Source organism: Monopterus albus, unplaced genomic scaffold (genome assembly GCF_001952655.1).
Source record: "Monopterus albus unplaced genomic scaffold, M_albus_1.0 scaffold88.1, whole genome shotgun sequence".
Classification (NCBI taxonomy): Eukaryota; Metazoa; Chordata; class Actinopteri; order Synbranchiformes; family Synbranchidae; genus Monopterus; species Monopterus albus.
This window is the reverse complement of record NW_018127968.1, coordinates 621,029-634,408: the sequence shown is the minus strand read 5'-3', so window position 1 is coordinate 634,408 and position 13,380 is coordinate 621,029. Positions and strand designations below refer to the sequence as shown.

The following is a 13,380-nucleotide window of genomic DNA, read 5'->3' as shown; positions in this document are numbered from 1 at the left end:
CAAATAAAACAAAATTTCCCCTCCACATTGGTAAGTGGTCCAGGTCCAGAGGGAGCAAAGCAGCCCCAAATTATGATGATCCCTCCACCATATACTGTTGGGATGATGTTTCCATGTTGGTACGCGGCTCATTTTTTAAGGGCATACATAGCGCTGCGTATTCTTCCCAAACAAATTTAATCTGTCCACAGGACATTTTCCCAGTCATATTGTGGAGTTTCAAGGTAGTCTTTGGCTTCAGGTATGCTGCAATGTTGTTTTTGGAGAGCAACCAACTCCAATGAATCCTTCAAGTCTTTAGCTCTTACTCTAGGGTTCCTTTTTTTTTTTACCTCAGTGAGTATTCTGTGTTGTGTCTTCTGTAAGTGTAAGTTTCACCAAATAATGTTCTTTTAAAATATCTCAGTTGTATTTAATTTCGATTTAAAAAAAAAAAAAAAAGGTAAAACAACAGAGACAACCCTGTGTTCCCAAAAATCATGTTTCAACCTGTGACCTGTTGAAGAGGTAATGATCCCCAAGTTGGAAATCAGTGGCTTTTAGTGAATTCTGTATGTAGGACAAATTCTCACACTCAGAAACAACAAACTGTGCAAATTACCACTTTAATTTTAGATTTTAAGTACACGAGGACTTGAGCTACATTATCATTTTGTCATAGTATGAATGATCCATTTAAACCTAATCACCACATATACATAAAAAACATGATCATTCTGAAGGATAAGTGATATTTCAATGCAAAATGGCTAAATATGTGAAAATCATTTAGACCAATGATTGAGGATCTGGCACAGGGAGGAGCTGGAAAGCTGTGATGCAGTCGATGAGCCAGGTGGAGGGAGCTGACCAAACCTTGCCTCGTCTAACCACTGTTGGCTTGTGAGGGCCCTGGGGGTCAAAGATGATATACTGGGTGCAGAGGGCCTGGTCAGAGCCTGGCAGGGCGTGGTAGGCAGCAGCACTCAGGGTTTGTGTCACATCGCTGTCAGGCTTGGGCTGTCGACTCAGAAGTTGACCTCCTCCCTCCCGGAGCAGCTTGTTGAGCTTATCTTTGCTAGGTGCCTTAAAAGAGCCCAGGAGGAAAAAGAAACAGCCATCGAAGAGCGGCGGGAGCTTTTTTAGACAAAACAAACTCAAGCATTAGTGACAGCTCTGATTTCCTCAACCCTGGTCTAAACTAAAACTTCCTTGTGCATCATGAGCCTGCCTGAGAAAAGAAAAGACCTGCTATCCATTATATCCCTCCACTGAAGCATTTTTATTACTCATTGCCAGTACCAGAATAAAACCTCAGCCCTCTTGAGACCAGTGGCAGAAGGATTAGTCTTGTCTTTTATTTATAATGAAGTTAAATGCTGAATAATTTCTTTGCCACTAAACTCAGCCTCTCATATTACCAAGCGTCTGCTTTGTATTTACTTCTTTGCTAGAAGACATTTTTATTAGCACTGTTCTCCAGACAAACTCTGAACCACTTAGCTTTGCTATTTAAAAGCAGCAGTGAATTAAACCACTGGAGACGGCTCCATTCACAGCATCAATGAACCCAACTGTTTTGGGGCGTAATTGGCTTTCTCAAGAGCTTCATGTAAGGAGGTTGTTTGACTGCATTTTGGTTGGATTTCACTTTTGCTTGTGTATGACTGTGTTCCTAATTAGAAATTATGCTTGATATTATTGTTTTTCTAGCATGGACATTTCATTCAGCTCAAGAGGAAAGAAAATCATCTTAAATCTACAGATTTATAGTTTCAAAACTCAGCATGAAAAAGTTATTGGCACTCTACACCGCTGAACAACCATGTGCCACTCTCCGAAAAACAACAACAACAACAACAACAACAAAAAAGATTCAGGTGCCTCAACAGCCAAATGGTGTCAGGTGCCACCTATGAATGCACACAGTGTGCACAACATGTGCTGTCTCAGTCCAGCCCAAAAAAAATTCCCAATGACAGCGAGTCAACATCTTTTTTTAATGTGTGTTTCTCATTTACCAAGCTACATCTGTTGATGCGACTACGCAAGGGGCCTTCTCCTGCTTCGTGTTCAGATTCAGGCATCCATTTGCCTGCCTGCAGACATGCTTCCACCCCTGGAATCAGAGAAAGAGAGAGAAAAAAATGTTACAGCTAAATATGTTGAACTGAAATACTGTGACAAGGCAATTGCAGAGGATGACAAAGATTCTGTCTGCTTTATCACAATGAGCTAAAAGATTGTAAGTATTGGCATAGTTGCAGTTGTTGACAGAATAATACTCGTGGCGTGATGGAATTAATGATGCAACTCCTGTTTTAAGTTTCTCAAGCTTAGGTTCAGCAACTTCTCTTTCTCTCTGGAGATTTTACAGTCAAATAAAAAGTGTGTGACAAACAGCATCCTAACATTTTTGAAACAAACAAAAAAAAAACCATTTCAAAAGCATCTCTAAAGACCAATGTTTATTTATTTTAGTCTAGACATATAAGGAGGAAAAGGCCCACACAGTAATGACCCTCCACCCTCTTCACAGATGAAAAATGCTTCTCAACACACCACAGACCATAGTGCTGTTGTTCTCAATTAGCATTCTATTGCTGAGTACTGGGGCATGTAACAGAAAAAAAAAATCCAAGCTTATAATTTAAAAGTGCATATTCAAATATATAAAAACTAGGTCTGGATGAACATACTGCAGTTTGCTGGGGGGAAAGTATAAAGGATGCAAAACATAAATCTTGGCCTGTATTCAGACTTGCAGTGCAGAGCTGTCTCACAATTCCAACTGTGACAGATGCGAACATTCCCACAGGTGTAAAACATCTGCAATGGATATATTCTACATTCTGCTACACCCACAAAACCTTGTGACTTGAATTCACCTCGAGTCGCAGTTTAGTGTTTCATACTGCTTCCAGCTTTACGATATGGTGACATGAACAGATTGGAGTGTGTGTGCATGTACATCCTGTCTCAATATATCATGAAACTGCAAATTCCACACACACACACACACACACAGCCTCCACAAAAGTTGGGGTGGAGTGCAAATAAATTTCTTCATCCCTCTTAATTACAGCTTTTATTTACAGGGAGACTGCCAGAGACCTGGGCAGTGAAGAGAGAAGACATTGGGGTTAATCACTCCAGACAATGGCACTTAATACTGAGGAGTCATTAGCATATTTGTTAATTACATTCACATAGACTAGTCAAACCCCTTCCTTCTCCTTCCAGCCAGATGAACCCACTTCTTTGATTAACCATGAAACCAACTCAACTGTGATCTCTGGGGGCGGCTGTGGCTCAGGAGGTAGAGCGGGTCGTTTCCTAACCGGAGGATTAGCGGTTCGATTCCTGGCTTGTCCAGTCAACATGTCGAGGTGTCCTTGAGCAACACACTGAACCCCCAGTGATGTCACCGGTGTGTGAATGCGTGAGTGCTTGGGAGTGCGAATGGGTGAATGGCCGAATAATGTGAAAGCACTTTGAGTGTGCTGTAAAAGCATAGAAAGGCGCTATACAAGTATAAGACCATTTACCATAAGACCATTATAAAGTCACTGGAGACTGAATACTTGAAGAAAACAAGTGTTCAGGGGCGGGTACACCACAGCAAAACTCAAGCCCACAGTTAAAACCTGGGTTTAGCACTGAGTAACGATATCTCCAGCGCTGAGCATGCTGTAACAGGGCATATGCCCAAGTGAAGCTCCTCAAGTGGCAGCCAAAAAGTAGCAGCTAGAACTATGTGTATTGGGAGGAAACACATGGTTGCACACACCCTCCCTGGGTCAACAGTGGGAGGACTAGTGACAACAACAAAAGTGTAGGAAAATTAGCCACTGCAAACTGGTAGAAAAGGGAAAAAGTGGAAGAAATATCATACTAAAGGGACAGTTCAACATTTTAGGACAACATTTTTTTTGCCCTCTTAAACAGAGTGACATTAGAAGATCAAGTTAACATTTCATGTCTGTGCATGCAGCGCAGAGCTGCGGTTATGACTACTAAACCTAGCTTAGCATTAAGACTGGAGCACATTTCACCTGGCTCCAAAGTGAATAAAATGTCTGTAAACACCTCTAAAGCCACATTATTGACAGTGTCTTGTTGAACCCATAGAAGAGCAGGAACGTAAGAATGTCAATCTATGCAGCATTTCCGTGGGTCACCTCCAGCATTCAAAATGTTACTGAAGTAAAAGTACAAAAAGTAATTGCATCAAAATATACTCAAAGTACCAAAGTAAAAGTACAGATTCATTATTATGTATATTAATTTGATGTACTGTATATTGGGTTTCTCTAAATTTGGTAGATACTGCTTTGAATTTAATAATTCAAGATTCAAGATTCAAGATTTATTTGCCATTTATGCATAAACTGACAGTCTAGGCATATAGGAATTCCTGTGCAGGGCTCTCCTGGAGTCAAGTCAAGAGTTTAAAGCCAAAAGAACGAACACCTAGTCTAAATATAAGATCACCCAAGAATACAAAATACAAAAAAACAAGAGTGCCCAAGAATACAAAATAGTTGAGAAAATTGTGGTTACAGGAATAAGGTAACAGGTAAAATGGGGAGTTTCAAATACTGCACATAGTGGAATTGTATATGGTCTTCTACTTAATAGGGTAATGAGGGGTTATTGCACAGGTTTTTCACATTCTGTATTTGCTATCAGTCTTACTGCGGCAGGGAAAAAGCTGTTGTAAAATCTTGTTCTGTGTGTGATGATACCGTCTGCTCTGCTGTCCCTGAGGCAGTAGGTGCAGTTTTTGTGTCTGAGCAGAGTGTGAGCTGGGTGGAGTGTATGTCGGATTATGTTCTCTGCTCTTTTGCAACAGCGCTGTGTGTATATTGTGTCCACAGCAGGCAGTTCAGTCCCAATGATCCTCTCTGCAGTCTTTATGACCCTTTGAAGAGCCTTCCTCTCTGCCTGTGTGGTGTTACCATACCAGACTGTGATGCTAGTAGTGAGGATGCTCTCTACCAGTCCTTTACAAGCCTGGGTGAGGGGGCAACGGTTTAGCCCAGCTTTTCTGAGCTGCCCGATGAAGTATAGCCACTGCTGGGGGGAGCCCAGCAGTGGCTATACTTGAATGCAGAACTGTAATCTAGGAAGAGCATCCTAACGTATGTTCCGCTATTGTCCAGGTGTTTCAGGTTGTCTCTGCATATTCATGGGTGTCGTCTGTGGCCCCTTTGAAGATGTTCCAGTCTGTGGCCTCTAGAGAGCCCTGCAGGCTGGCCTATGCACAGTTGTTCCAGTGTTATCAGTTCTCACTGAGACTGGTTTCGCCTTGAATCATCTGATGTAAGCAGGTTTTAGCCGGATTGCTAGGTGGTCAGATCTACTAAAATGAGGCTTAGGTTCTGCTGAGAAAGCATTTCTAATGTTAATGTAACATTAGTCCAGTGTTTTGTTTCCTCTGTAGTAGGAAAGGTTACAGTTTAGGCATGCTTTTCCTGAGATTGCAGTGGTTAAAATCTCCCAGAATAATAAAAGTAGCATCAGGATATGTGTTTTCATGCCCATTGATCATGTTGTGCAATTATAATTTAAAGTACTTTACAGCTAGGAATCTTGAGAATTTTCCACACAGGATTAACAAGTCTTATTATTATAGTATATTTTGTTTTATTAATCTGATTCTGAAAAGTAACTAGTAAATACATGTAGTAGAGTAAAAGTACAATATTTGCCCTTGCAATGTAGTAAAGTCAAAGTATGAAGTAGCAGAAAATGGAAATACTCAAGTATAAATACATCAAAACTATACTTAAATACAGCACTTGAGTAAATGTACTCAGTTACTTTATTGGAATGAAAGGTAAGACCGATAAAGAGGTAAGCCAGGGTTGGTGTAGTTGACAGCAATGGCGGACTGAGACGGGTGACAGTAAGAACTCAGCTGCTTGTCTACTCACACACAAACACAGGGACAGAGACAGACAAGATGGCATAGAGATTGTCAAGTGAGAGACAAGCCTTGTCAAGTGTTCAGCCTGCATAGAAAAAGGAGGAGGAGGAGGAGGAAGTGCAGAGTATGGTACAAACACGCAAAATCTTATACAGTTACACAATCACACACCTAAACACATACTCGAAGCTGAATTTGCTTACTGGCAGCACCCAAGACAAGAGTGCATGGCATATAACTCTACTTCGGTTCTGTACCGGAAACAAATTACTTGTGTGTAACATACTTGGCCAATAAAGGTGATTATCCTACATACAGGGAAATGATTATGTTTACCACAATGTGAGTATGTAAAAAGCTTTGTGCCCACAGTGCCAGTAATACCAGACGCATATACACAAAAACGTCCACCTTCATTCCACGTGGGGACTTTGACTTAGTGAAGACTTAACCTGACATTAATTATAACCACCACTTGCCTAACCCTGATTGTAAACTAAGTAGCTGCCCTAAAGTTCAACAATTTATCAGCACAAAGAAGACAAGTCCCCACAATATGAGTAATACCAGGCATATATGAGCGAACACACACACACACACACACAGTCAAGAGATGCTACACCAGTCAAGGACACACCAAGGTACCAGAAAACCCTTTGATAACAAGTCTCTTTCTACCTCCTCTGAACATGAGCTTGTTGACTTGGTTCAAGGATGCCAGGGAGGCTGGCTGAGAATAGCTAAACTTTTGTTAAGTATTCATCTTGGCATAAATCAAACTGGAAAAGAGTTAGCCATCTTTTCATCTCTAGTTATACTGAAGCCTTGCAGCATATTGATTCTTAAATTCCTTCCCCAAGTCACCCACTCACTCAATTTGGCTGTCAGACAAGTAAGCAGGTGTGTGCAAACACAGCCACAGGCTTAGAAAACTAAGCTGAAAAATGCTTGTTGGAAAATTTTCTTTTAAAGTTTCCCAAGACATTCCAGGTGTTGCCCAAAAAAAAGTATTGCATTTAGAAGTTCCTATTCCAAACATAACACCTGATTTAATCTGAAAGGTTGCAGAGGAGAGGAAGCATATGAGTGACACCATCTCAGAATAGTTCAAAACAGCAGTAAATCCCAGAATTAAGCCACATAAACACTCAAATAGTAAAAATGTCCTAATGTTTCTAATAAAGTTTGGATGTCAAAGTAAAAAAGTTATAAAATAGAATGAATACTCACTGGTTGCGAAAATATAACAAGAAATTTGGCTGTCCTTTGAAATGTTTGATGGCTATGACAGCAGGTTTTAACAGATAGCTAACTGTTAGCCTTAAGTTACTGACTGTTTGCTAATTGTAGCCCCGACTGATTAATTCAATAGAGAATTGAGTAGACAGTGATGGGGGATTGCGTTGGGTGTGTGGGTGCAGGCAAATAAGGGTTGGTTCTGGGATGCTGGAACACACTGCTGAGCCTTCTTGGTGTTGTGGGTTTACCTCAATGAAACACCAGTTATTGAGAGGGTGCCCAACTATTGATCCTGTAGACTTGCCGTCACTCTACACCCACACAGAACTTATAATGCTGATAATACAGTTTTTGATTCAGTGTGGTCGTTACTGGTGTAGCTTTCTGTCAATTGGCAGTCTTAGAACAGTGAATGTGGTTGGACAATTGAGTGGGCCTAGTTCTCATATGTGACTGTCTACCAAGCCAGGTGGGCCATCCACTGCTTAATCTGAGCAGTGCCGATATTATTTCAGCTCTTTGCTTGAGTGAGAAAAGGAATTAGGGATGCATTGTATTAAGGTCAGAGTGGAGAGACTTTCTAATATGTGCATGATTAAATTTGAAGGTAGTTTATGAAATCATTATATGTGCATTTTAAATCAGGTTAAAATGGTGTTGCTTATTATGGGACCCTGAAGATTTAGGAAGGCATGGTCTGAAATTCCCTCTTTGGGGCCAAATAATGGTTAAACATCATTTAATGTGAATAATGAGCTTCCAGAGGAAAATTCAAACATCCCTTGGCACACTTAATTGTGTATTATCATCCAATGGCTTTAATTCAACTCAGCGGTAGCCTTTTCTGAGACAGAGGTGGCAGGAGGTGTTCTTTGGGATTCCGAGCAAAACACAAAACCCATAAAATATTCTTCACAATGCTTGTGCAGCACAATCCATTTGTTATGCACTGTGGTTCCACAAGTACAATATTTACCTCCAAGATTTTTATATCTGTCCTACACTATGCCAAGAGTCACCTAACTTCAGTTGCAGCTGGGAATACCATGTGGCTAGAGTGCCCTTGAATGAATCAGTAAACAGAATACAAATATTGTATGTAGCACCAAAACATGAACTTTAACCTAAAATCTAATTCTATCAATTAAAATCTGCCACAGACATCTATTTCCTTTCACCAGTGGAACACAAAACACCTAGTATTTAGTTGAAATTTGTCATCAAAAAAGATATTTTTGTTTTAGTATCCAGTTGATATCCAAGTAATTCAATCCATGATCAATTGAATTTCCAATGTTCCATTGTAATGTAGTTTAGGAGGAGCCCCTAACAACAGCACAACTACAGTATTTAATCATTTCCAGTCTTTATGCTTAGTTCAGCTGATCAGCTGCCGGAAGCAGCTTCATATTTAGGTAGGTAGAATGGGGTCAGGAGGGTATCGGTGTTCTCCTGTAACTGTCTGGAAGAAAGCAAATACACATTTCACAAACTATTGAACTGTTTCTATTAAGGCAGGGGTGTCAAACTCAATCGCATAGGGGGCCAAAACTCAAAGCACACTTTAGGTAGCGGTCCGAACAGGATAAACATTTATTGAACAGACTAAAACGAAACGTTTTTGAACATAAATATGAATCGAAACAGACAGGATACAATATTATTCCAAAATAAATAAACTTGAACTTAAAATCACCAACCGTATTTCTGCTAAGGCTTACATTTGCAAACACCTGCTTTTTGTCTGGACACAAGACGTCACACACTTTCATCATGCAGCTCTTCAGAAACTCTCCCTTGGTAAATGTCCAGGGCTGATTTTCTCCTCTGTCCCAATAAAACTTACTTTCACAGCAGCTTCACTGTGTCATTTCACTTTGGTTAAAACGTCTGCTGTGATGTCAGATTCCTCTTCAACTCCTCTACCTTCTGTAGCTTCTGCTCTGCATTCACGTTTTTCAGCTTGTCCTGATGTTTTGTCTTGTAGTGCCGTCTTAGGTTATATTCCTTAATTACAGCCACATTAGCTCCACAAATAAGACACACGGGTTTACCGGCAATGTCAGTAAACATATACTCAGCCTCCCACTGGGTTTGAAAGGCTCTGTTTTCAGAATCAACCTTTCTTTTGGCCATTGTTAGGGGCTAGCTTTGACTTGAAATTAGGGCTGTATACATCAACAGACGCTTGATTGATCTGACATAATTGGCGCGGGAATGATCGCTAGTAGCTTATCGTTCGGTAAGGCAGCTGTTGCGCTGCATTATGGGATTCGTAGTTTGTGTGTTATAGGTGCTTCATATCGCCGGGCCATTAAAAAAAGATATATAAAATCATCTCGCGGGCCGGATGTGGCCCGCGGGCCTTGAGTTTGACACATGTGCATTAAGGCAATAAATAACAGTGGGAAGTAAAACCTAATTTAACAGGGTAGGCATTTAAAGTTTCTTGGAGTAACTACAGGGGGAAAGAAAATATCAGTAACTTATATTTGTGCTGTTTTGCCAAACTATTATACAACCAAACCATTGGTTTTTGAATTATCTAGAATGTTACAATGGTGAATTATCATCTTAGATGTGACCTAAAGCTAAAAAAAATGAGATGTCGGTTGAGTTGGCACTGCAGATGGCTGCTATCGGTTCTGTACCAGAAACAAATTCCTTGTGTGTAACATACTTGGCCAATAAATGTGATTATCCTTATCCTTATCCTATCCAGGCCGCTGCACAATCATGTGAGCTTGCCTGACATCCACCGGTGCCCCCACCATATTAGAAAAATATTATATTGTCTAAACATTTAGTAGATAATGCATTTGATATTAAGGATATTTTAGACAAAGGCTGGCTCTCAATGCCACTGCAGTAGGAAGTTATCCAGGTAACACACTTTAATATGATATCCCAGACAGCACCTACAGAGAAATGCTGCAGTTGATGGCTCACTCCATACTTACAGCTGTATCTGACAACCCAGCAGCCAGCAAGAAGACCCATGAGGGTAGAGTAGGTGGTGGGCATGTGTCCTTCTGGCACCACGACATGGCTCACTGGAGGGAGAAGATAGACACACAACTGCCAATTTGAAGGAAAAAAAAAAGGTACAAATGAACTGTGCTACACAGGCATGAAAAGCTGCTGCCTGCTGCTGCCTTCCTAGTGCATCAGTCAGGCCGTCTAGCTACACAGTGCACTGCTGGTGCAAATTCAGATAAGGAGATACGTAGATTGCTACAAGATAACACTTTATATGGCAGTTTTCTTTTAGATACACCTTAAACACTTGAATCTTTCAACAAGAGTTATTGCAATGTAACACAAGCTGAGGTTAGGCAACAGGGTTAACATCACTGACTATAAACGCGACGGAGAGTCTAACAGCCCTCAGAAGTGAAGCCACCAAAGCTCCAAGGGAACCTGGTGGCTGGCTTCAGTATACGTCATAAATCCCTGCCACCTCCATGTTAGTGGATGGCACACGAGCCAGACTAAAAACTCAAAGTACAAATCAAATACAGTACATTTTCCCAGAAGACACTTCTGTGGTTTTGGTAGATATTGGTCTAACATTATCTTGGTGTGTTAGAATGCCAACATTTTCTAATAGGCCTTTTTCACAGAAGCAGCATGAGGCTACAAGCCTGGCACCTTTCTTTGGGGATTTTCTTCATTCTTCTTGACATTCTTTCTGTACTAACTGTATGTGAGTCATTTTCAGGATCATGGTATTGTGTATGCTTGCTGAGTGGCACTGTTTATCAGGATACTTAATGCCATTAGCTACACCTGTGCCTTCTCTACTGTGATTACTGAAAATGTCTGCTGTGAAAAATACTTGCACTAAACAAAAAGCCCAGCTGAGGATGAGTGTAACGTAGTTTAGTAGTTATCAGGACAAAAATTAAAGTGCTAAATTAAGACCGAAAGACAGAAAAAAATAGCAAAGATTTATTTCTCTTTCTATACATATGAAATGTAGGGATAGTGTATATGCTCAATTCAGTGGTGTGAGTTATTGTTACACATTACGTGACACAAAAAAACATTCACTCATGTTTAACAGAAGGTTCAGTACTGCATTTTTGTTGAAACTGCTCATTTTAACTACAATGTTTTGTAACAGGATAATGGCACAATCCTACTTAAAGTAGGTACTGATTTATCAGCCATTGCCCAACTGCAAAAAATGATTAGAATTTATGGTTTTGAGTACGTGTTTATCCAGTGCAATGCTCGCTTTGTTAATACCTTGCTGATGTCGTTGACTTCGCAAGTCTAAACAGGTAAGCTAACTACACCTGTCAAACAGCTCACAGCAACACAGAAGGCCAAGCAGAAGCTTATTTCATGAAGTGCTTTAGACAAGAACGCATAATTATAGGTTAATTAAATACAAAGCCTATTACCTCTTCATTCAAAACAAAAGCACAGTTCACAAGTGCAAAATGAACATAATTATATCTCCAGGGCAAAACCGTCTTACATTGTGAATTGAATATGGATTTGTGTGCATATGCTGTTTTTAAGTAAAAAAAGAAAATTCCTTGAAAACTTTCCAGTCAGAGGAGAGCTGTGAGAAACTCTGTTTTTTATTAGTGCTTATCCATCACCCTAACAGTACAGCTAAACATTTTATGAAGAATAATTTCATTTACACTCTCTGGTATTCTCCTAGAAGTTACATTGCAACAGTGAAGGAGCTGCTGTATCACAATGATGTAGACAGCTCTAAAAGGACTTGTTAGTTACTTTCATGAGTGATGATGCTCAAGCACCTACTGTTGGCATTTACAATACAGAATGGTCTGTGCTACATAGTAAACTTGGCTCTATAAGTACTGTAAAGCAAGATTTAGATGAATGTAGTGATAGTACTGTACAGTATGTATACAATCTGCATAAAAAAACTGGAGGACGAGGCCAAGAGACAAACACCAAGTTTGAATCCATCTTCCAGCTGAAGATGGCATCCAAATGATGGCTGATTGCCTATCAGAGTGTTTAGCAGTGAACAAGTTTACCAGCCCAATGTACAAGCATTTTAATCTGCAATGTTGCTAAGTGCTCGTGTGTAACAAATAACAGCATTAAAAAGCAATCATATGCAACCAGTCTTCCAAGAAGCTTTGCCCGGAACTGAGAAAGTTTAAACCCCCTGTGGAGGTAGTGTTTGAGTCACACAAACAGTACCTGATCCAGAAAAGTTGTCAGCCATCCTCCCTCTGAGTAGCTGGCCCAGTTTGACCAACTGTAGCTGTTGTGGATGAGACAACTTGCTTGCCAGAAGCACCACCATTTCAACCCTCCTCACACAGTTGCTCACCTAAGAAAGGATGTAAGAACATCGTTAGAAAAAATCTAGGCCTACAATACAAGAATATCAGCATTCTAGTCTTAACAATTTCCAGGGAAACAAGAAATAAAAAACTGGTTATTTACATCTAAATGTAGACATACCACTGAGAGACCAGCTGAGGGGCTAAAAGATGTATTAGCACTATGGTTTCCTTTTGAAGCTTCCTGGAAAATTTGCAGCATCTCCAGATTCACTGCGTAATCTGCAGGCCGCTTTCCATACTGATTACTGTGAAGAATATTTAAAATATAAAGTGTGTCAGTGTCACAGGATGCATACACTTGTGTATTTGTGCATTTGGGGCAATGACGAGACCATCTGGTGACAACAGGGAAAGTAAAACATGTTAAAACTAATAAGCAAACTATAACAGCATACTTAAAAAAACAATCACTTTTTATATTTATGCAGATTAGTTCACAAAAAAGCTAAAAGCAGGTCAAAATGTACACAAAGGCTTTATGCCATCCCAAGACAGATTTCCTACTCAGGTAGCCAGTGGTTTTTCAAATTACGGGTACAAATACTGAAGGTACTGGTCCCTCAGTGAGTTTTGATGCCTGCATTATGATCAGAGGATGTGAAGAAAAATACAGGGCCTGAGGTCCTAGAAAGTTCATGTACAGGGACTGGCTGTTTTACCTGACCTGGTCTAATGTGGCATGAATGGAGTGGCCGGAAACCTACAAGTACAGTGCCTTGCGAAAGTATTCGGCCCCCTTGAACTTTGCGACCTTTTGCCACATTTCAGGCTTCAAACATAAAGATATAAAACTGTAATTTTTTGTGAAGAATCAACAACAAGTGGGACACAATCATGAAGTGGAACGAAATTTATTGGATATTTCAAACGTTTTTAACAAATAAAAAA

General features: G+C 40.2%; 1 protein-coding gene across 1 annotated transcript in view; it reads right to left on the bottom strand.

Annotated features, from left to right (window-relative positions):
* Positions 1 to 566: 566 nt before the first annotated feature.
* Positions 567 to 13,380, bottom strand: part of bard1 (BRCA1 associated RING domain 1) — a 32,843-nt gene continuing 20,029 nt past the window's right edge. The window contains exons 7-11 of the mRNA XM_020607711.1: positions 12,611 to 12,737; positions 12,344 to 12,476; positions 10,111 to 10,203; positions 2,001 to 2,098; positions 567 to 1,116 (exon numbers count right to left, since the gene is read on the bottom strand). Of these exons, the coding sequence (XP_020463367.1) occupies positions 769 to 1,116; positions 2,001 to 2,098; positions 10,111 to 10,203; positions 12,344 to 12,476; positions 12,611 to 12,737 (799 nt within the window). The 3' untranslated portion in view covers positions 567 to 768. The remainder of the gene's footprint in view (positions 1,117 to 2,000; positions 2,099 to 10,110; positions 10,204 to 12,343; positions 12,477 to 12,610; positions 12,738 to 13,380) is intronic.